Consider the following 25,738-nt stretch of genomic DNA (forward strand, 5'->3'; position numbering starts at 1 on the left):
GGGAACGCCCAAGGATGCACTTTGAACAAGCTCCCTATGCACTTTGAACAAGCTCCCTCTGAGTTTCAGAAGGAAGGGAAGGACGGAACTGGCTTCAGTGTTCCCTAACTCACTCTTCATGATAACATAATTCATAGGTACTCCTGTCCTTTTGAAAAACAAGGAAATGATAGCTCAGATTTGTAGTAATGAGTTTGTATTTCAAGTTCTGTCCCAGGATTTCATCTCTCTAGAACAGTAGAGTCTAAGGCAGGTGGTGGTACAGGCCTATAACTTGTGTGCCAGGAGGGTGACAAGGTCAGTGCTTACCTGGTCTACAGAATAAATTCAAGGCCAGCCTGAACAAGTTAGTGAGATCCTGTTTGAAAACTTAAACAAGAAAATAGAAAATGGCCTGAAGATATAGCTCAGTGGTAGAGTGCTGGCCTAGCATGTGAGTTCCTCATACCAGCAAGCATAGTGGCCTCCATCAGAACTTGTTCTGGGGTATACATGTTCTGAACTTGTGCTGTCAGACATGGCAGAAACTGCCCAAGCTTGGCAGCTGAACACTTGAAAGGCAGCCAGTACAGCTGGCAGCCTGAGTCTTCAGTGCTTTTTATGCTTTTGGTTTGTTTTAATTAATTAATTTATTTTTTATTATTAGGAAATTTTTTATTTATTTTACATACTAATCACAGATCCCTTTCTTCCCTCCACCCCCCCTTTAGCCTTCCCCCCAATTCCTTCCCACAAGAAGATAAGGCCTCCCATGGGGAGTCAGCAGAGCCTGGTACATTCAGTAGAGGCATGTCAAAGCCCAAATAGTCATAAGTAGCTAGCTCTTACTGTGTTGGACAGCTCATCTCCAGCTCCATTATTATGCAGACTAGTTTACTTTCCGACCATTCTACCTTACTCTGTCTCTTGCTTTGAACGAATTCTATTCAATGCATATTTATCTTAGAAGTTTTCTTAAATGTATTGCATTAATATTTAATTTTACCTAAAGTTAAGAATCAAGTCTAGATGAATGTTATTCGTGAGATCTGAATTTTCTTCCTTCAAACGGAAACTGGTAAGTCTTTAACAGATTCATTAACATGTATTCATCACCTCTTTTATGCCAGGCCCTGAGCTCTGGACCCTTGGAAATTGTACCATGAAAGGCAGACATGGATGGACACACTGTCCTTAAGGAACTTAGTCATCTGAGTGGAAAAACAGAACTAACAAATGATTATAGTAGAATACTAGAAAATACACTGGGCTCAGCAATGTGAAAGAGGCATTGATAGACGATCTCAATTCAAGGAAGATTTTTTAGAATAACACCGCTAAGCGTCAGGTGGAGGAGGTTAGCTCCATCAGCGTTAGAGGAGGAGTGAGCAGAGCCAGGTACATGTGAAGCTCCCTGAAGAGGGTGCTGACTTGAAGGGAATGGGGTGTCGCTGGGCTGGACTGTAACATGAGAGAGATGGAGCAGTGTGTAGAAGGTCAGCTTCCTGTGCACACAGCAAGGCAGAACAGGTTGGAGTGACTCGGGCTGGGGACAAAATAATCCGATCAGCACAATACGTACAATCTAGATGACACGTGAAGTTTTAGCAAAAGGAAAAAAAAAATCACAGTCTTATTACTAGGCCTTCATTACTATTCCTTGGTTAAGAAGTTCAAGCGTCAGAATTCTCTGTCAGTAAAATACAACGTCAGTTGACATTTTCAGAGACTGTGTGTACTCTAGAAAAGATGGGTTTCTTCTGCCCTTCTGAGCTCTCCTTCATGAATCAACCTGAAACTCCTTTCTACATGGTCGTCTCCATTTTCTTAAATTGCCCCAACAAGGCCCAGAAGGTTAATTTGGAAGATGGGCAGTACAGAAAGCTTTTTCTCAGCCTGTTTGGTTTAATTTGTGAGTAAAGAAAATATCTGGTAAGTCTAGCCAGTGTTTAGGTAATAGCATTGTCTGGGAATATTCCAGAACCACTAACATATATATTCTCAAATGCAGCATCCCTCCTGAGATCTGAGTCAAAGCTGTGTACCTGTGGATGAAGTGGCATGGACTCAGCTCATGATGTTCCTAATAGGAGATTCATTGAGCAACTTGTTTTCTTGTTTCCCCTCTTTTCTTGTGGAGAATGGTCAAGTCACCAGGACTCACCAGCTCAGCCCTTATTGACAGTGACAGGAAAGTTGGCACAAATAAGCTGCTTTAGTGCCCCGTTCCTGCAGGTGTAATTCCTTGCTGAGTACTGATGAACTTTGTGGTCTCCTTTTATTTGAATGATTTTTTTTCTTATACTTTTAGCTTATGTACAGAATATGAAATCATGACATTCCAATGTCTGGAGAACTCTTACGCAAAATTTTAGAGATCCATAAAATATGGTTGAAAACGGAAGACTGAACCACATAAACTGGTGTCAGTCAGCAGACACGCCCTGTAATTTTCTGTATTTTGATGTCAACTGTCCCATTTTTTTCTTCCCACACATGACAATTTGAGCGCCTGATTTTGTGCAGTAAACCTGAAGTCGGTTCCCATGAACAGCCCCCAAGTCCAACCCTTAAGAAACACAAACTTTATTTTTAGTAATGACCTTTCATAATTCAAGCCTTGATCCTCAGAGATGCTGTTCACTTTTGATGCATCTCCAAATCCCCCTTTTTATGCATTTTAAATCAACACACACTTGCTCTGAATTAATGCGTGTGGATAGACGGAGATGTAATTTAAACACATCTGTTCAAATATGCATTTCAGATCAACTCTGTGCCGCTTCTCATAAGATGATGGAGTTTTTGACGGGTATTATATCCCTAAAGTACACACCAGATGGTATTTATTAGAGAATGAATAGAAATGAAGTTTAAGGATGTTGAGCTTTTTGTCTTAAGTCACTCATTTTTTAGTCATAAAACAATAACGGTCTGAAGTCCTGTGTCCCTGTGATGAAGGCTTGTAGGAGACATTCAATCTGAGCTGAATGTCAGCCAAGCTGAGATTAAGTGTATGCTGTTTTTTTTTTCTTTTTGAGTAGTCAATGTTACTGAGAAAAGCTAGATGACAAAGAGTTAGAATAAGTAATACCCTAATAACAGTCAGTAGCTACAACTAATACTTCTTATCATGTAATTTATGGATTTAAATAAACTGAATAACTTTACTAAATCTTCATTCACTTGGCAAATGTCAATGAATAGCTTCAAATTTATAAGAATATTCTATTTTAAGATTATTATTTTAGCATCTAAAATAAATATATTAATCTTCAAAACTATCTTTTACCACCTCAAATAGAAATAGATGATGTACTACATATCATATGTGGATCTGGAATTAGCACACAGAAATTCATTGCCTGTCAGACTGACCAGCTTCAACCAGATGCTGAATTACATAATTGTCGTGTCAATAAGTAAAGGAAAAGATGACATAAATGTTTATCCCACCTCCTCTGGATCCTTGCCTTGTCTCAGTCTCAAGCACAGTGTGCTTTCTGTATCCCTAGGCCCATATCTGAAGATGGGAAACTACCAACACTGCAGATCATGGTGCATCTTGCTGAGAGACCAGGGAAGGTGACAGGATCCGTAGAGTTGCCGTACCCAGCTTTTAGCATTGATTGTTTTTTTCCTCTCCAGATTTTGTGACAGTTGATTTATCCAGTGCCAAGGGGCTGGATCCGGATAGGAAGCTGACCCTACACAGCATACCTTTCTTTCTCATGTATTTCATGCAGAGCTGTGCTCTCCCATCTGGAATCAGCTGACTGCCCCAGACTGGGAGCACCTCTGACTGTTTCTCAGCTGTGTGTGCTGCACCCACGGATAGGTCTTTCTATGGAGATTTAGTCAGAGTGCAAAGGGAAAGTGGTGATTTGTGAAGTAACCCGCGGTTATGTTAGGTAGTCACAGAAAACATTTTAAAATATTTGAAATAATATAATTGCTTTGCACTGGGAGCACGCACATGAATAAAAGATGTTAGTGGGTGTCCTGCTAGTGTGGAACCTCATGCTGCTGTATTTATTGGAAATATGCACACCATCGGCAGGTTTAAATTTGCAAAAAAAAAAAAAAGTAATGAAAACAGAAGATTTGCATTTAAAAGTTTCAGGTTTAAAATAGTGTAACTCTTTTAAACTGAATTTCAATTTCCAATTGAATAATGTATAGTTTTAATATCAAATTTCCTTTCTAGCTTAGATTGTTGTCATTGTTGCTGTGAAAAACATATTTTCACATCTTTCTTAAAATAAACAACATATAATGCTTGGCCATCACATTTGACATTAGACAATCCAACACTGATTTTTGGTAGAGGTTTTATGTGTTAATGAATATGGACTTAATGTTTAGTCTGTCCTTAGGTTGCAGTGTATGAATAAGGGTCTAGAGTTGGTCAACCTGCATTATTGCAGTCAGTGCACAGAAATGTTTCCATCTTGAAGTTGGTTTTGATGATTGTATGGCAGCATGCAGTTTTAGCTGTTGGTTTTCTTTTCAAATCTTTTAAAGTGATAGAGATCAAATCCAGAGGTTTTTGCATGTTAGACAAGCTCTCTACTACCAAGTTACATCCTCAGCCAAGGGACTTAATTTTTAGGGACATGCTCTAAAATTAAGGGATTTTAAAAAAAATTGCATTTGTGTGTGTGTGTGTGTGTGTGTGTGTGTTCACCTAATGATGTGTGTGGACATCAAAGGACAACTTCTGTGAATCAATTCTTTCCTTCTACTGTGAGGGTCCTGGGGATTGAACTCCACCATCAATAGATTTGGTGGTAAACACCTTGACCTGCTGGGCTCCCTCTCTGGCTATATTAGAATTTACTGTGTCCTGAATCTGGTGAAACAGCCTAGAATGTCACACGTTTTTCCGATGGAGTTCTTCCTTTTGTTTCTTCAAGCTGTTTTCATCTTCTCTCTATTTTAAACAGGAGAAATTGGTATCAAAGTGCTCAATCTTAATCTGCCTCATATCAGTTGCAGCTTCTTTCCCATCTTCTCTACAAAGTTCAATGAATTCATTCCATTTGTCTGACCTCTAGCTTGTCTTTCTGCTTCATTTCCTTACATGTCCCCCTTTCCGCACACATACTTTAGACACTCACAGTGCATTGTAGGCTGGGGAGGCAAACCTGATGCCAGTGGTCCCCCCTTTATGCTCTGCATCTCATCTCTTACAGAGCTCTGGGCTCTCTGGAAGGTGTGAGGATCCACTCATTCAGGCTGGTTTCCACTGCCATTGTTGTAGCTGGGACCATAACTATCTAGGCTATAACTATCTGTGTTTTGTCATCACTTTCCTCTATCCCATACAGAAAGTACTGCCAGCACCACTGCGCCCTGAAGGTGCCACTGCCCACAAAGCCTGTGGTTGGTGCTTCCTCTAAACATCTCCACACTGGTCCTGACCCTCTGGAGCCTACACTCCTGCACGCCCTTTGCTGTGCCCCACATTCCATGGTGTTTGCTGCTTTGTACCTGAGTGCATGTTCCTTCACTTGAGTGTGTGTTCTACTTTTCTACCTATGCTAACAGGTGCCACGGGCCTGGGTCTTTTAAAAACGTGGAACGTGGCAAATTGAACTGTTCTATAAACAGGAAGCACGTGTTAGAATTCAGTAGTTAGTACTAAAAAAAGTGAATGTGATATATTTCATTATATTTTATACTGATAGCAAGTTGAAATGACAATCTCTGCTAGGTTAAAGGTCACCAATTATCAGTTTTACTCACACATACATACACACACACACACACACACACACACACACACACACACACACACGTGTTTCTTGGTTGTTTTATTGTGAGTTAAAATCAGGTACCTTCTTCCCATTATGTAATGACTGGATGTGGTCCCTCCTGCCTCTGTTCTGTCCATCTCCTGGTTAAGCCTGTGCTTACACATTGCTTTCATGAAAGCTTCCTGCATCCTTCTCATATCCATATTTTGTATTCTAGGATCTGTTTTATAATGCTCACTATATAAATGTATTTATTACACCTGAGCTCTGTTGCTTGGCCAGAAGTTACTGAAGTGTTGCACAAAGAGCTTAGACTTGGAAACCCAAACCACAAAGATCAAGATTGTAGTCCTCACCTCCACTTAATATACGTTCCTAGGAGAAGCCATGTAACCTATCTGAGTATCCAGAAAATATTTTAAAATTTAAAATATTATACAATAATATTCTGGGTGGATATTGGGAGGATCAAGTGAGGGAATGCTTGCCCGTCTCAATGCACACCATGTTTGTTTACTTTGAACACTGTCGTTGCTAAAGCTGTAGCTATTTCAACTGCTGTCGGTGAGCACCTGGCATCTGGGAGTGAGATTTTACCGGAAGCTGTAGCATCTGGCTCAACACATGGTTCAGTGTTAGGGCATAAACATCCTCCTCCTTTGACACTGATTAAATCAATTATCAGTTCAATTGCCAGTATTGACTAAGGTGGCTTTTCCTTGGGAAGTCACTGGAGCCCTAATCCTCTCTTCTGCCCACGTCTGCAGAACCTGACTCTGGTGTAGAGGGCCTACAGGACGTCTGTTGTTCCTCCAGACCCCACATATGTGAATTTGCTGCTTCACTCTGCTATTTCCTGCCTCCTACTGAAGCACTTTAGTCACTTAGGAAGGTGTTGTACCTTCACTCTCGTGCCTTCAAAGATGATTTCATTCTTCTTCTCTCTTTTAGTAACAGTACATGCCTCTCTACATTTTGCTCAGTCACTTATTTGTGATTTTCTGTTGTATTCAGCTCATTTATATGACCATCTTATAAAAGTATCATCAGACATTAGAATAGCTTTCCTAGAAATCTAAATAGAATGTGTGACCTTGTCCTTGGGAACAGACAGTATGTCAGTGAAACAAATTAGTTATACTTTACTATGTAGCTAGAGTTTTCCTGCCTGGCCCACAGTCAGGGCAAATCTCTCTCACCTGCCAGTCCCACAGACGCTCAGACCCGACCAAGTAAACACAGAGACTTATATTGCTTACAAACTGTATGGCCGTGGCAGGCTTCTTGCTAACTGTTCTTACAGCTTAAATTAATCCATTTCCATTAATCTATACCTTGCCACATCGCTCGTGGCTTACCGGTATCTTCACATGCTGTTTCTCATCGTGGCGGATGGCAGTGTCTCTCTGACTCAGCCTTCCACTTCCCAGCTTTATTCTCCTCCTTGTCCCACCTATACTTCCTGCCTGCCTGACTACTGGCCAATCAGTGTTTTATTTACTAACCAATCAGAACAACACATTTGCCATACAGAACATCCCACAGCATTACTACCTAAGGTTTTTTTGTGAAATCTTTTGATCAGAAATCATTAGTGCTTGCTCTAACTATAACTGCATCATAGTCTTTGCAGTGATGTATTTTCTGTTAGTTGGGGCACAACCTACCCTGGGAGGTGGCAGACCACTGACCCCTGACCTCTCAGCGTCCCCTGTGTCTTTACTGTCTTCTGATGTCACCTATGGGGCAATATCACAAGTGACAGGCTCAGTATGTAAACCATCACCTCCATTTGAGTGTTATACGGGACATGCTGATGGTCACCTGCTGCCTCTGGGCCTTCTCAGATGTTCAGAATAAGCCTGTGAAGAGGCACTGTTCAGGGAAGAAATTTTATTATACTGATAGAACTTGTACCTTTTAGGTCACAAAAAAAGGGCTACTGTGACCTGGAGTCAGTATCCAGAGTCCTCTACATATCCCCAAACTCTTCCTTTTATTTCCAGGACCCTGTATTACACCTTCTTTTCCCCTCCCCCAAATTTTTGACTGAAATTTGTACATAATCTCAAGCTATGCACCATGAGCATTGACCCAGCCTTGCCCTTCCAGTCATTCCTAGAGGTAGCAATCGAGGATGAGAGGGCTCTTAGTTAACCATATACTTTTAAATGAAGTGTTCACTTGAGACAGGATACCGTCATCATCCGCTGTGCAGTAACCCCCCCCCCCACCCCAAGATAAGCCTGTCATTTACAAAGTCCTGTGAATTACCACTTTCCTCTTCCTGCCAGATTTACCTTCTCTGACTTTAAAATACTGAGACTGGTATTAGCCAATACAGGGGTTAGCCATTGATAGACAAGTCAAGTCCGTTGCTGTGTTGAATTCACTAATTTAGCTCCTTGTCTGTTCCCCAATTCTCCCAACCACTTCACCTAGGGTCTGTGGCTCTGTAGAGCACCACGCTCCAACCTGTGAGGCTGCTACCTAATCTAAGACTACCTGCAGCTCATGGCCCATTAGGAGACAAAAGCACATGACTCTATAGGTATGATGAGAAATTATGAAAATGTTACCAGAATGGTAGGCTACAGGGAAGGTTCTAGATTGAGACCAGGACTGAACTGTGAGTATGATCACACATGAAATTTCAGAGAGCATTATATTCACCTCCCCAACAGTGTCTCTCAAAGCACTTACAAAAGCCAGGGAATAGCATCCCATCAGATGGTAACTGCTTGTGGCTCTGTAGACCCCATGGTTTCTGTTGGAACTGTTGTGGTGCCTCAGCTCAACTCCTGCAGAGAAAGCTGCTATAAATAACATGTGGATCAATGGGTATTCCAGGGCTCAGTAAAACTTTATTTATTAAGCAAGCAACAGGAACAGTTCTCACTTTAGCCATAGTCTGCCAACCCTGAGCTGATCAGGATGAAGTCAATGAAGGCAACAGCAATAGCAGTTCAACTAAATGAAATAATTGCAAATCTGCTTTGATTTAGTGGACTGTTTGAATTCTGTTATACAGGTATATCTTCTTGTCTGCTTCTTTCCCTCCCCCGCTCTCCCCTCCCCTTTGACTCTCATATAGTCCAGGATAGCCTTGAACTTCCTCTGTAGCCAAGGATGACCTTGATACTCCCACCTTTACCCCCTCAGTGTTGGGACTGCAGGTGTGCACCATCATGCCCAGTTTATGTGGTACTGAATTGAATGAAATGCTTCACACATGCTAGGCAAGTAATCTACTCACTGAGTCTATGTAGCTGAAGTTTTCTCTGGTCCTACCCAGCCCCATGGACCCCGCAGCCGCTTGTAAAATAATCACCTAGAAGTTTATATTAATTAAAACTGCTTGCCAATTATCTCAGGCTAACTACTGACTAGGTCTTACATTTAAACTCAGCCCATTTCTGTTAATCTATATGTTGCCATGTGTTCTGTGGCTTTACCTGTGTGCCATTACATGCTGCTCCCTGGACAGTGGGCTGGCATGTCCTGACTCAGCCTTCCTCTTCCCAGAATTCTCCTTGTCTGTTTATCTCGCCTATACTTCCTACCTGGCTACTGGCCAATGAGTGCTTTATTAAACCAGTGTACAAAAGCACTATCCCACAGCAAATCTACAACCCCAGGCCTCTGGATACCAATTTTTAATGATAACACATCCATGAGGAATATTAGTTAGCCTGATTTGTTATTGATACTGGACTATTTATTAGAAGCACTATATTATGACCTTATAAATTATTCTTCTCAATATTCAATGTTTATCTCCCTGGGATAATACTTCCCATTAGAGACTCCTGTGATCCAGGGTTGAAATTCTAAAATTTCAGTAAGTGTTTTTTTTTTCCCCTCATAGTCTAGTTTTAAAAGATTTAAGAAACTTGCCCAACTTTGTAGTTTGTACCCTGTCTTGATATTCGTTTAATTGGTTCTGCTAATGTGAATGCCCTTTCAAATATGAAAAAATAAAGCAAGAGGGAAAAGTTGATTATTTCTGTAATTGGATTTTCTCTTGAATAAAATGATTTCACCTACTTTATCTTTCTGACTTGAGGGATGGAGTGGGGGCTAGTTTCCTTTCCCGTTGTAGTCAGCCTTCAAGAGAAGAAGGTATAGTGACTTCAATGGATCAGAATGGCAGAGAGGTTCAGGCTGTAATTAATTAGTGATGCTGAACGTACTCTCACCCATGCTTTCCTTTCCAAATCTCAATTTCTACTGTGTGCAAAATAATTCCATCCAGGAAGAATTCTAATTACTTTAGTAATTATCGTCTTATCTCTAAATGGAATTCAGACATTTGCTGCAGTTTATGAATGTTAGGACTGTTTCATTTCCTTTTCACCTTGAATAGCAGAAAAATACACATCACCGAATCCAGCTTCATTGAACCTTATAATTCATGTTACCATAGAAACAGAAAACTCATATAAGAATCATGTTAACAATACCATAGATAGTAAATACCTTCATTCCAACCCACCGTGTCATAAAATGATTTTAATAACAGATGTGTGAGAATCCTGTGAAATTTAATATGGCTCCTTTTAAATATTATAACAGTATTATCCTGTATGCTTACTTTTAATTTTTGAAGCAATATATTTGGTCTTATGTAAGGTTTTGTGCTTCTTCCAAAATATTTGCTGTGCACTGTAAGTACAGCCTCTCAGGGTAGAAATCTTACTTAGCCTGGCGTTTATTTAATTTTTAGTTAACAGTGATGATCCACCCAGCGCAGCATCCCAGGATAAAATCTTACTTAGCTTGGTGTTTATTAGTTTTAGTTAACAGTGATGATTCATTTCACTCTTTCTTGAAGCAAAACTGTGTCTTTTGGGTTCACAGCAGTTTGGAACTGTAACAAATGCCACTGACTTCTTCAGTGTCATCCAGTGGAGCTGCCCCCAGACTCCTCCCCCTCTTGTCTGTTCACAGCCATTCCTCTCTGAGGTTCTGGAACAGTTTCTGGGTATACTCACCACTTTTTAGGTGTAAATTCTGATCTCCCCATAGCTTCACTGTGTTCGCCAATGGTTTGCCATCTTACTCCCGCCTTGTGTCATATGGATTACTTTTCTGCTTAACAATAAAATTATATCGAATTTAACTAAATGACTCATTTAAATTTTTCTAGTTTATTAAAAGTTTTACTACTTTCAGTAAAAGTTAAAAGCCTGAATATTAATTTTTCTATATTTTTAATGAATAATCAAATGAAATATATTTCAAACAATTATTTCAAAATAAATTTCTATAAATTTTTTCATTTTATATGTATTCATTACATGGAGCACTAAGTTTTAGAAGGACATTTTCATACATGTATATTTTGTACATCAAGCTTATTTCCTCCATACTAAAACTAAGACTTTAAAAAATACTTGTGGTCCTGCACTCACTCCTGTTGCCTGATGTCAACCTTGACAGTGTAAATTATTTTTTGCAAAACCAACAAACAAGAACTAATTAGTAAAAAATTCCCCTGAAGAGAGGCTAAATAGTTATCATGCCACCATCACATTTGTGTGCTTGCTTTGGTTAGAGGGCCTCACTCTGTAGCCCAGGCTATCCAGGAACTCCTGGTAGAACTCCTCCCTCAGCCTCAGAAGTGTTAGGACTGTACCACACCTAACCTCTAGGAATAAAATTGTGCTCTTGCTTGTTGTATTGAGTTTTCAGGCAGGAAGGTTTCAATGTCTTTCTTTTTATGGTTAGTCATTATTTGATCCTAAAACAACATGACTACACATATGATGTCTTTAAATTGCAGGATATGATTGATCCCTTGTACATTCAATGGTCTGGTCAGGATTGTGCTAAGAAAGGAATTCATGTTCATATTTTGAACAGAAGGTATTTAATATAGGAAACTAGTTGGACGAATGAATAGACAGACACATGCATACATATATTCTAAACTGTGAGTGCTGCAGTTGGAGAGAAGTTTGGACGGATGGATAGACTCTCAGAAAGATAACTATTTATCCATTTGAACAAATTTTCCAAAAACGAAAGTTTTGTGCAACAATACTATTTAGGCCAATTTATTTTTGTCTTTTATCTTTTAAAAGATTTATCTTATTTTACATGTATGAATGTTTTGCCTTCACATATATATGTGCACCATGTGTGTGCCTGGTGCCTAAGGATGACAGAAGAGGGAGTTAGATCCCCAGGAAGTATAGTCCTATGACATATCAGATGAGTGCTGGGAACCTAGCCTGGGTCCTATGCAAGAGCAACAAGTGCTCTTAACTGCTGAGCCACCACCCTCAGCTGGTTACTTAATAAACTTGTCTTAGTTAAGATTGTTTTTAGTTTTCAACTAGTATAGCTATGTTTTTATTTGTGTAATTACCTTGAACATTGCAAACATTCAGAGACTATGAAATGCTGGTGAAACCCCTTCACTAGACATTTCAAGACTCTTGTCACTGCCAGAATATTATTCAGATCTAGAGTTTGAAAATTTTTCTTACACTGTACTCATAAACCATCTCACCAAATTCCCATGATTTCCAATTTTAGTTAATATAATTTGTGGCAAAAAAAAAAAAAAAGTGAAACCACTTGTGTTAAGTAAGGTTTCCTTCAGTGGCGTTGATACTCCAGTCCTATTCTTGCATCATTTCCTAGCACTTACCTAGGGCACCAGCTGACAAGTGGGAGAATGCAGAGTTGATGCGAGTGTGATCCCTGCCTTAGTCTCGTGGAGAGTAGAAACAGGTAGACATCATTTAAGCACTTACTGTATACTAGCTGCTGTTTAAAATGCCTCGCACTCACAACACCCACTAAGGGTTGTGTTGTGATCCCCATCTTGTAGAAGATGGGGCTAAAGCTGAGATCTTTGAAATAACTTTCGGTACCAAGGCTGGTAATGAACCCATATCTGTCTGGGTTTAAGTTCCAATTCCTTTTCTCTGACATTGTTGCTACTGTTTTGTCTCCAAGCCATCTGAATGTAGGAATAATCACATTCATTTCTGGAAGAATAATGATAATAATAAAGGCAACAATAAGGTCTAAGAAAGAATAAATGTAGCCCGGAGCCATTTAGTGTTAAATTGCCTCTGTGTTCATTGTGAGTAGTGGAAAGGGCACTGAGAGGGCTGGAAGATTGAGGTTTAAATTCTGATTGCACCAGCAATAGCCTGGTGACCTTTGGCGAATCTCTTAACCTCTAGACAGAGCATAGTTATCTTTGCTCTAAAATACTACTGCAGAATACAAGCAGGTTTTAATGTTGCAGTAAATTAGTGGAGAAAACTATTATTAATAATAAGTTTTGTTCCCAGTGAACTTCTGATCCACCAAAGCTTCTAGCACAGTCATCCAGTGAACACATGTGGACATGGGTCAGAGGGAAGATAGCCTTCGGGAGTGATTAAAAACTTCAGACTAGGACCCTCATTTAATATATCCTAATTGTGTAACTGTCTGTAATTCACCTCTCTGAATCTTATTCCACTAAGGACGTTTCCCATTTGTCCTGAAGACTTACAAGAAGCTGTCTTAAGCAAACTATAAATTGTTAGCACATTGTCTGGCACTAGGTGTTTATATTTCTCTGACAAGGTTGCAGTGAGGGGGGGTGACGCCTACAGTCGCCGTTCAGCAGGTGCCCTTCTGAGCACCGCATCCACTCAAGTAAACTTACCACTGAATGCTTTTAGAAAGAACAAGCAAGGTAAAGTCACTCGCTGGCCTGCAGTAGTGCTAGAATGTCCAACTGTGGGGAAAAAAAACCACGCTCTTTCCAGATGCATAGGCCGGACGACTGGGAATAAATGCCCGTGCAATGCTGGTTTCGGTCCCAGTCACTTTGGGCTTCTTTGTAGACGAATTTCTAAGCAGTCTTATTAAATAAGAAACACAGAGCCAAATATGGGGATGAAAGCCGTAGAGCTCAGGGAAATAGTGAGAGTCACCAGCTAACCTTACTCACCATGCAGCCATAGCTTTCCCCGAAAGAACCAGCTTCTTCCTGTCTACCCACGCCTTTATTGCCTGCTGTTCTGTTTTCTCATTGGCTCTTAGCCCAGCCACCTCACTTCCTTGTCACTGCCTATCTGTACAGACCTCCAGGTCTCTATGGTTGGTACTGGGATTAAAGGCATGTGTCACCAAGGTTGGCTGTGCCTTGAACACACAGAGACTCTGCCTGCCTTGTGATCGGATTAAGGGCATGTGCTACCACTGCCTGACTTTTGTTTATGGTTCGCTATGTCCTCTGATCTCCAGATAAACTTTATTTATTAACATACAAATAAAATATCACCATACTTCTTGGTGCTTTTTTTTCTTTAGTCCAGGTGATTTAAGGGTTTTTTTTTAAAGAATTTATTTATTTATTGAATTTAATGTTTATTTGTTTACATGTGATAGTGGACAGTTCTCTTTCTACAATATGGAATTGCCATATTTTGTTCATGCCCTCAACAGCTAGTAAACACTTGGACTGTTTCTAATTTGGGCCTATTATGGAGAGTAATAGAAAATCCACTCTGATAATCCACTTATTCGATATCCATTTCTCCTAGATAGATAACTTGTAATATAGTTACTGGGTTACCATACATGTTCTGCTTAACTACTTAAGAGCTTGCCAACCTGTTTTCCAAATGACCCCATCATGTTAAACTCCAGCCTATAATGGGTACGGGTTCCGTTTTATCTTGGACACCTACATGTGGTCTTGTCTTTTTTTTAAGTTCCAGCCACACTACTAGATTTGTGGTTTGAATTGAATTCCTAGAGCAAATCGTCCCACACTTACTAGCTTGTCTCTTCTCTAGCCAAGTGTTGATTCACCTCCTCCCGCCTGTTGTTTTGTCTTTTCATTAGTAAACTAGAAGAGTTTGAAATGGTTGGGGGGATAAGAGTCATTTCTAAGACACACGGTTCAGAAGTATATCTCCTAATCTCTGGCTTATCTCTTCATTTATTTATCTATAGAGGTTTATTTTCTCTCTCTGTGTGTGTGTGTGTGTGTGTGTGTGTGTGTGTGTGTGTGTTTATACAGTGTGCACCCAGTTGACATGAAACTAGAAAGGCTCATGAGGGAAGATAGAATCTTAAGTATGGTAGAGAGAATGATGGACTAAATATAAAGGGAAATCACATCAGGGCTGACTGGAGAAGAAACCAAACCGGGGGCGGGGGGCGGGGGAAGTGAACCAGAACCAAGTGGCAGGGTACACATGGTAAGGCATCATGATGGAACCTGGTACTTCATATGCTGACTGGAAATTTGCATATGGAGTTTTGAAATTACTGATATTTAAATTTTTTATTTAATTTCTTTTTGCAAATTTTATGAAAACTTACTTGATTTGTCTTATTTTGGCCACTTAACTCTTTTCTTCCTGAAATTACTTTATATGTGTTTTTATTTCTTGGTGTCTCTTTTGGGTTGTTGATTATTAATACACAAAAATACAGCTGATGTTCCTAGCTTGCTCCTGGAGCTTGCAAGCTTTCTTAGACCTCCATATCCCTATAGACTAATTAGATTTCTCGGTATTGTCTATGTAACTTCTTATCTGCAGAAGAGTTAGCTTACTTCCTCCTTTACAACAAGCATACCTTTAATTTCTCTTGCTTGTCCTTCTTTACCAACCAGGCTTCCTTAATATGTTGAGTTGAAGAAGTGAGAATAGGAATCCATGACTTGCTTTATTAATTTTAGTGGAAAAACATTCAGTGTTTGGAAAATATATAATTTTTTGTGAGTATTTGATTGGCTAAGTTTTCTGCATCTCCTAACACCACCATGAGGGGTTTCTTTGATCTTATATCCCTTGAGTGTGGTTTATTGTGTTGATAATTGCATTTCAGACCACTCTTGCATTAAAAATGTGGATGTATAATTATTCCCATATATTGTTGGGTTCAGTTTGCTAATGTTTTTATTAAGAAAACATCATCTTTGTGTTGACAAGAGATCTTAGTATAAAGTTTATTAGTAATCATTTTATCTGATTTCATAATATGCTAGACTCTAAATCCCCCACTTTTTTTAGTTTGCTATAATAATTTCTATATCACTAATCTTATTTTTTTCTTACATGTTTAGTAGAATCTGTCATGAAGCCATCTGAACCTGGGTGAAGATCTCTCTAGTTTGATCGAAGCTGCAAATACTCCCTAAGTGTACTCTCGTGTCACTTTAAGTAGCACTTGTGGTGCTGTCCCTCTGTCCCTGAAGCTGACCACTTGTGTCTCCTTTTCTTCTCAGCCTAGTTAGGACTTAAGTCATGTGAAATGCTTTCCAAATGTGTCTTCTACTCCATTGATTTTTTTTCCCTATTGTTTTCCACTCTGTTGTTTTCTCCTCATACTTTTTTAAATTTCCTCTCCATTTTACTTTGAGTTTGGTTTCTTCTCTTTGTTGGTTTTGTGAAATGAATGCTAAGAATATAGATTTTTATATCTTCCAGTCATTAAACCTTAAAATTCCCAAGGACTGCTCTCACTGTAAATCATATCTATAGACAGTCTATGTTTTCATTTGTTTGGTTCAAGATCTTTATCTCCTCTTCCTAGTTCCAGTATACTGTCCCAGTAGCTTTGTACAATGCTCATGAAATAAATCACAATAGTAGTAAAACTTGTCCATTTAATTGTGGGTTTGTGCCTTCTACCTTTGGTCACTCTACAGTCTTTTCTCAACTCCTCTCTCTTTCTTTTGAGATAAACAACCGTGTGTGTATTAGCCTGATTCTTCACATGTCTACAGATTTGAAGCTGACACTCTGTTAATTTAAGAAATGAAATAGGTGGGCATGGTGTTGTATGCCTGTAAACCCAACACTTGAGAGGTTTAAGCAAGAGCATCCTGGGAGTTGGAAACCTGCCTAGGCTCAACCATTCTGAGTAACAGAATGGAACCTTCTCTCAATCAACAACAGTGAAAGAATGAGATAGGATCACTCCTTTCACATCCTTAGCCACAAAACATGTAATTGCAAATGAACATCGGAAGATGAATTAAAGTATGCATTTTAAGTAGTTCAGAGCCAGGTGTCATGATATGTACCCACAACCCCATTACTAGGAAAGGAGAAGAGGTTTGGAGGAATTTAAGGCCAGCCTTGGCTAATTGGCTATTTTTGAGGACAGCTTAAGTTTTATATGAAATTCTTCTTAAGAAATCAAATTGTGGAGTGTATATATGTATTTTTTGATTCTTGAAATGTCTTGTCCTGTGTTGTCTTTTGTACCACCAAACTGGTTTATATGGTGCTAGAAATCAAACCCAGGACTTGCGTGTAGCTAGAGTTTTCCTGCCTGGCCCACAGTCAGGACAAATCTCTCTCACCTGCCAGCCCCACAGACGCTCAGACCCGACCAAGTAAACACAGAGACTTATGTTGGTTACAAACTGTATGGCCGTGGCAGGCTTCTTGCTAACTGTTCTTACAGCTTAAATTAATCCATTTCTATTAATCTATACCTTGCCACATGGCTCGTGGCTTACTGGCATCTTCACATGTGGCTTGTCATGGTGGCGGCTGGCAGTGTCTCTCCCACCCAGCTTCCTGTTTTCTCAATTCTCCTCTCTGTTAGTCCCGCCTATACTTCCTGCCTGGCCACTGGCCAATCAGTGATTTATTTATTGACCAATCAGCAACACATTTGACACACAGACCATCCCACAGCACTTCCCCTTTTCTTTTCTTAAAAAGGAAGGTTTTAACCTTTACATATCTTCAAAGTCAGCTTGGTATACTTGGGAATTTGGGCGTAGTTTCTCTTACTACTTCCTGCTGGAGGGGGGCGCTGTATCTTATGGGGATACAAAGAAAATTTTAGAATTATGGAATAGTCCATGAGGGTATGTCGTCTGAGCCAGTTGCCTTGAAACCATTCTGGATGTTGGATCATCAGGGCCATGGTGTCATCCGAGATCTTTCAGGGGGTCTTGGCTGGTCAAACCTGATGTATCTTAATCTTGAACAAATCCATAGCCTCTGGCTTTCTTTGGAAACAAAATCAGAGCCTCCTTTCCAAAGCAACATATCCTTACATCCAAATTTTGAAGTCAAGGTACCTTTAAAATATACATTTTGGCATAACTCAACAGCTTTTGTAATCAAATGTTTTTCTTTAGTTACAAATATCAAAGAGAACATAATCCAGATTCTCTGTGTGGTAGCCATCTTTACGTGGCTTATTTTTTTATATTAGCTTGAGCCTATTGCTTTAAACTGTAGCCTTCTAAGCCTGAAATGGCGCTGGCGCTATGGCTGCTGGCTCCGCCCACTTCAGCTTCCCAACATGGCGGTAGTACGTTTTCCGCCAGCTCTGGGAGCCATCAACTCTCAGAAATAGTGGGTCTATGCTTCTATCAAAGTAGCGTGTAGCCCATAAACCTCTTTTTTTCTTTTTTGCACTAGCAAAGGCTAAATCCACCACACAGCTTAATGTGCCACTTGCAGAGGCCTCATTCCCACCATACTGCAGGTCGAGCATGCACGCCAGGAACCCGCCATAGTAGCTCAAACACGCAGGCTGCTGCTAGCTTGAAAGAGACAACTAAGAGCTGTTTTTAGCTCCATTTTAGAATCTTTTTACTCAGGTTTTAGGTGGAAACTCTTGCCAACACGTTGGGCGCCATTTGTAGCTAGAGTTTTCCTGCCTGGCCCACAGTCAGGACAAATCTCTCTCACCTGCCAGCCCCACAGACGCTCAGACCCGACCAAGTAAACACAGAGACTTATGTTGGTTACAAACTGTATGGCCGTGGCAGGCTTCTTGCTAACTGTTCTTACAGTTTAAATTAATCCATTTCTATTAATCTATACCTTGCCACATGGCTCGTGGCTTACCGGCATCTTCACATGTGGCTTGTCATGGTGGTGGCTGGCAGTGTCTCTCCCACCCAGCTTCCTGTTTTCTCAATTCTCCTCTCTGTTAGTCCCGCCTATACTTCCTGCCTGGCCACTGGCCAATCAGTGATTTATTTATTGACCAATCAGCAACACATTTGACATACAGACCATCCCACAGCACTTGCATACTAGGTAAGCATTCTGCTAAGTGAGCTACACCCCCAAGCCCCTTAAACCCCAACCTAGTGCTAGCAGATACTGTGTAGTCATTACAGGTTGTTATGCGAACCCAAGAGAGTCTGGTTCTCATAACAACAGGTTCCTTGTAGATTTTTTTGTGACTGAACATAGCTGTTCTGACCAGTTAGATATGCAATAGGATTCTCCTTATTCTGTTCCTAAGTTATTTTACAAACCTGCTTTGGCAGTAAACATAAGACAGAGAAAGTGATGAGTCATTTCCCCCTGTTATTCTACCTCATTGAATATTTTTATTTTGTTTCAGAATTACTTCCTAAAACTACTAAGAAAATATAAATATTAAAAGGTTTTTAAATTCATGAACATACTAGTAATGATTGCATATATTTTTCTTACTACTTCGTTAAATTTGTGAAAATGAATTTTTTTTAAAAAATTAGAATTTTGAAATTTCAGTGTATCAAAGACAGTGTTTGCCCAGAATCAACATTTAAATATTTGTAATAATATTCTGTTTTACACACTCATCATTTCCTCTTACTTAAATCACAAGATACAAAATTAGAATCAAACTTCTTTGATTTTTGCATACTGAGAATTATTTGCCAGGCAAATTAACAATGTAAATGAGATTTTAGTTGGCTTACCTAAGGGATCAAATTATTTTCAAGAATATAAGTGGAAACATTTGCATATTTTAAATTAATGTATAGATGAGCCTTGTCTGATATTAAGGTACAGACTTACCTTTTATGATATAAATAATCAACTTATACTCTTATAAACTTTTAAACAATTAAACAAGTTTCTACTTGTAAATATTTTCATGCCATCAATTCATAGTATTCTGTCTCCTGTGTTACCAGACCAGATTTTGAATTGGTTGTTTAGTTACATTCACATTTGAGCATCCCACTTTATTGTGGTTCCTTTAAAGGTTGGTCATAACCCACCCCCACCCCCACCACCAAGGAAGCCAAAATAAGCAGGTGTTGGCCAGTGCAGAGGACAACTGATGGATAGAGAAGGATGGCCGTGATCAGAAAGGGACTTTCCTTTGGGAATACCCCACAGCTATTGCCAGATTCATTCTGATTCAGAAATTAGGACAATGACCAATTGTCTTCATTTTTTGCCACGTTTCACAGACAAGATATTTTCTATTTCCTGGGGGAGATGGACTTTGTCGTCTGTTATCTTTTGCCTCTAATTTTAGCTGTGGATTTCTTTTGATCATGAAGAGTTTGAAGGCAAGTGTAAAACTAGCTAGTTGAAAGTGATTCATAGACTTCTTTCTGTCCGTGTACTTAGTCTGGAACAATGCTATTATTTTTTTCTGCATCTCACTAAGGAAGTATATTTTTCTGTGGTTTTTCAAATGTGATTTTGATTGTCCTTAAAGAAGGAAGAAATGAGTTTGTCACTATAGACCATTTCCTTTGTTCTGTAAGAAATTGTCCCCCATATTTGGCATCAGATAGAAAAATCTTTGGAATTACTTCACTAGTTATAATCCATTCAAATTAATGACGGTGTGAGGCAAAGTAGAAATGGGAAGAGGGTACTTTTACAATGAATGGGTCGTGTTTCCTTCACACAGGTGTAAGTACTCTGCAGAGGGTGTTGGAACGCTTCTGTTTTCATGAATCTATGTGTTAGGATCACGCATGCCAGTTTGCCCAAGCCTTCTTCTCTCTGTGCCGCCTATGGTTGTTCTCATGTATGAAGAGCCATGTGTGACAGGAAAGTATGTGAAGTAGGATATGGGACATGCTCCCTAATGTGTGTTAAGTGCTATTAGTAACTGTTGTATCATTCTGTTACCATTATACTGTTGAAGTTTTGAAGAACTTTGTAGCCAGTCTCATAGAAACTGTAAGGATGTGGAGAAAAATGGCACCACCTTCAACATTTGAACCTACTGAAAGCAAAGGCAGTTTGCTCTATATTCACTCTACAATGAAAAGTCTGCAGGGGCTACAGAGATGGCTCAGCAGTTAGAAGCACTGACTGCTCTTGCAGAGGACTCAGGTCCAATTCCCAGAACCCACATGGTGGCTGATGATTGTCTGTTGCTTCAGTTCTAGGGTGATCTTATACCTATTCTGACCTCTGTGGGCACCAGGCTTGTGGTGTACAGATATACCTGAAGAGAAAACACTCATTCACATAAAACAAAATAAATAATCTTTAAAAAAAAATGTTTGCAGTGCTTTGTTCTTTAATACTAAAAGGACAGTGAAAATGACTATTTACTGATGAAAATTCTCAGGCTGAAGGAAATAGGTCCAAAGGTTGTGAGCAGAGAAATTGAGACAGATTTCAATATCCTCAAGTAAGAAATGATTTTGTATCTCTAAACAGAAACAAGGTGTCCTGTAAAGGAAAACTGAAGATGGAGAAAGCTGTGAGACACTGAAACATACTGAATTACTGCTTTACTTATTTTTAAATTAGAGACTGGAAAACACACTCAAGTAAATTTTCTGGAAGATAGAACAAAGAGCACACAAGGAAAACGAGACAGAAAAAGCTAAAGATCAAACTGGTAGTTTCAACATTCAAAAGAAATGAATCCTTAAGAGAAAGTGTTATATATGACAGTTCCTAGAGAAATTACTAAAGAAATAATACAAGCCAATTTCATAGAGAAATTATTAAAAAAATAATATGAGAGAATTAGATTCCTAGACTGAAAGATCTTAAGTCTATAGATTGTGCCTTGTACAACGATTTAAAAAAAATCTAAAAAAGCTATGTTAGCATGAAATTTAAATTGATCAAGAAAAACCTGACACCCTAAAACGAGAAGTGGTATAGCACATGAAATGGAGTATGTGTGGCTGGAGTGTGGGTCAGCCATAGAGCACTGACCTGACTGACACAGGCCCTAGGTTTAATATTAAGCATTGAAAAAGTGTGAGTGTGCACAGGAGTAAATTTCATACCTTCAGTTAGCTATCAGCATTTTTTAAAAGGAATGATGTAAAATTCTGGTGGATAATCCTTTTCAATTTGGAATATGATGTACCACTGTTCTACCTATCAGTTGTGTGTTTAGACATCCTGAGACCTAATAACAGTGTCACCTGATACTGAGAACACACTCCAGCAGAGGGAAGGAAGTCATAGAAAATTAGCAAAACCAAGGACCTAGGGAAGCAAGACTGAGGAAGGGGAGAGCAAGGAGCAACAGCTGAGAGTAACAGCCCGTTCATTGCTAGAGTGGTGAATACTCGAAGAAAGGAGCAGTGGCTTTCCAGAGACTAGGGACATGATGCTGAGCAGAGTAAGCCACTGAGTGTTTAGAAAGTAGGTTTGATTTTGCCATCTCCCCTCCACCCCTGCCGCCTGTGCCAGGCATTGAACCCAGGACACTGCACATGTTTGTCAAGCTGTGCCACTGGGCAACAGCCCATCCTGCTGTTGAGTTTTGGTAGGTCTGATGAAGCCTTGAGAAGATATCTGCTTAGGAACATAAAATGTTAAGCAAACTTTCCAAAGAGGCTGTTACTACCCTTAGGAAAATTGAAATGTTGTTGAGAAACAGCTTGGTCTACTAGCTGTCTCCACAGTTCTTCTATGGAAGCACTATGAATACAGTGTTAGGAACATAGGGTTAAAGTACATTTACAGCTAGTTCATTTACCATAATGTAAAAGTCCTTAAATACTGCCTTTAAAAAACCAACAAATCCAGAAATGGCCGAGTAAGCATCTATGTTAAGAGACTGAGGAGAAAACAAAACAAAAACATGTCTAAAAGCATTAAAAATGGATGCCTCTGAGGATGACCAGGGCCACTATATTTCACTGTATCTCTTAGTATTTAGAGCTTTTCAAAACTATTTGCAAGTGCTCTGTCCAAAAAAAAAAACCTGTATTTTTTTAAATGCCATTTTAAATGTCAAGGAAATAAAATAATTCTGGCTCATAGTCAACTTTTTTTACATTTTTGTCTTTTTCTTCTCCAGGGTTCCTGGAATAACGATTGCTACGGATATTATCTGTGGTTTTCCTGGAGAAACCGATCAGGATTTTCAAGAAACACTGAAACTTGTTGAAGAGTATAAATTTCCAAGCCTCTTCATCAACCAGTTCTACCCAAGACCAGGAACTCCCGCTGCAAAAGCTGAACAAATCCCAGCACACGTGGTAAGAGCCCATTCATAGGCGCCATTAGTTTGTGTCAGTAGCTACCCAATGCCACTGGCTTGTGGCTAACCTTTATGTTGCAAAATATAAGGACATTTCAAGTTGGGCATGGTCATGGAAGAGTTAAATGACCTCATGCAGTGAGAAGCAAACAATATCACATTTTCTCATGAGGAGGAAGGTGCAATTTTTAAAAACTTTTTAAACCACTGTCTTGTATTTACTTGTGTGTACATTATAAATCTTTGGATGTTTTGAAATCAGGCAACATTTAAATACATGGGCTGGGATGTGGCTCGGTGGTAGCCTAGCATACATGAGGCCCTTATCTCCATCTCCAGCACTTCAAAGTAAACAAGTAAACAAAATAAAAGATAAATATCTGAGCAAATATGCTTCATATTTTCCTACTATATAAAAGACTGTCTTAATTATTTATTTGTTGGAAATTTTGTTTTTTTTTTACTTGATTCCTGCACATCTATCATCTGTCTATTCTTCCATCCACCTAACATCTGTCTATCCATCTGCCTATTTTCTTTCTATTTATCCATCTATCATCTAGCTACCCATCTGTCATCTACCTACCCATCAACTTATCTATCCAAACAAATATGCATTGTATTCTCAGTGCAGATGTATAGACTGATTAATTTTCTTCTGATTGACAAAAAAAGCCAAACTCTAATGTCACACATAATTAACTTTGCACAGAAATGAAAATAAACTAATTCATTACCTTTTCTAAATTATTTACTATTGAGGTTTGACTTTTGGTGTTGGGGGTCTGTGAGTTGGCAGTACATATGTAATGTACCCTGTATCATAGTCAGGTATACGACAGTTCCATCAGTAACCCAGACATCTTTTCCCCCTTCTATGTTCATATACTCCTTTCATCCCCAGCTTCTAGCAGCTATTGATCTGTTTCTTGTTATAATTCAATCCATTTTTTTCTAACTTCATCAGAAATCTTTTTAAACTAAAGCATATCTACTGACCTTGTTTCTGTATGTAAATATTATGTATCATTCATAGTGGTCCATCTGTGTTTTCATATAGTGACTGTTGCATGTGCAATCAGTCAGATTAAGAAGATTCTCTGTATATGTAGGTCTCTGACATACAGAAATGGATCACTGTCCATGACCTTCCCAGAGGAAACTGCTTTCCCTTATTGAACAGGAGACCTCATCAGTGTATGAATTTGGTGTTTGTTCCTTTCCTTTTCATTCTTAGTGAATCCAGTATTTTACAAAGTGGCTATAGGCCATCCATTTTCTTTGCTATATAATGTTTTCTCATAAGTTATTTATCCACTATTGGAGAGAAGTGGGCCCTTTTTCAGTTTCTTAACCTAAGAACTACGGTTGATATAGTCATCACCATTTTTGTTTTTATCTTTTGTTTCATTCATGTGTGCACTTTACTGCTGTGTCTAGTAAAAAGCATAGTTGTATTTTCATGGGACATGCAGTTGACCTGATAGGCTAGGTACTGACAAATCACCTTCCTAAATAGTTGAATAAATATACATTCCCTGTTGCCATATATAAAAAAGCTATCAGATCATCTGCCTGCTAGCTCAGAGCTCTGTGCTCATGATGTTTGTGTATTACCTATGTAATGCAATCTAACTGGCTTTATATCTCTTTGGGAATGAGTAGTGTTCAACCATCGTTTATTGGCTCTTGAGCCAGCACTCTGTGGTTTTAATGTACAATTCACTGAAGACATATGATGGTGAGCATCTTCTCACTTGTTCCCCTTCCTCACATATATTTCCTTGGGCAGGGCATCTGCTAAGGTCTTTTGCCCATTTGGAACATGCTCTTTGTTTCTTATTGGAAAGTTTTTAGAATCCTTTGTTATTTGGGGTAACAATCCTTCAGATACATGTGTCTCATGGAGACATTCTCTCTGTGTCTTAAGTCACAATCACCTTTCTACCATGTCATCAGTAAACTTTTTCAAGTGTTTCTACCCTGACTGATAGAACAAACAGTATAGAGTGACTTAGACAACAGAAATCTGTGCCTGCACATTTCTGAAGGCTGGAGGCAAAGTCGGACCCATGCCAACTCTGACACATGGAGGAATCTCTCCTGGCCTCTTCCTAGCTTCTAGGGTTTGCTGGCTCACTGAGGTGTCCTTGGTCTGCCATTGTGTAGCTTTAGTCTCTGCCTTCACTGTCACCAGATGTCCTTGTGTGTGTCTTACGAAGACCTCCATCTCTTAGAGGCTGAAAGGTTCCTCCTATTCCTCGTCTTAACTGCTTTTTATCTATAACGTGATTTCTAACATTTTGAGGTGATTAGGACTTCAAAATAAATGTTTTGGGGGAAACAATCTGATGCCTCTTACATTTTAGTAATTATGTTCTATACAAAAACCATTTCATGAAGTTTTAGCTTCATAGAATTCAGAATCATAAATCCAGGGAATTGGACATTAACGATGAAACTTTAGAGATTTACTGTCACAGAGTAGATTTATAATATACATTGTGTCTTCTTCCACCTCCAACACTTACCAGAAATTAATAATTGTTTATCCTGCCTGTCTAAGGTAGTTTATGAAAAAGCTTATTGCAACATTCACTAAAATATAAGACTGTGGTAAATGAGCAATAAATATTTTCTCTAATTTATTCCTCATTCCTTTGCCAAGACAAATCAATAATGAAAGTGAATCTAACTTATGGTAAAGGACTAGCACATACCAGTTGCTCTCCAATAACAGCTTTCTCTTCTTTAAGAATGACTCTTGATAAGGAAGAGCCATTTTTTTACAT

The 25,738-nt window shown here is 39.2% G+C and overlaps 1 protein-coding gene across 1 annotated transcript in view; it reads left to right on the forward strand.

Moving 5' to 3' along the window:
* Positions 1 to 25,738, forward strand: part of Cdkal1 (CDK5 regulatory subunit associated protein 1 like 1) — a 586,163-nt gene that overhangs the window by 409,975 nt on the left and 150,450 nt on the right. The window contains 1 exon segment of the mRNA XM_059263232.1: positions 22,764 to 22,944. Coding sequence (XP_059119215.1) covers positions 22,764 to 22,944 — 181 coding nt within the window.

The sequence above is a fragment of the Peromyscus eremicus genome, chromosome 5, assembly GCF_949786415.1.
Source record: "Peromyscus eremicus chromosome 5, PerEre_H2_v1, whole genome shotgun sequence".
Lineage (NCBI taxonomy): Eukaryota > Metazoa > Chordata > Mammalia > Rodentia > Cricetidae > Peromyscus > Peromyscus eremicus.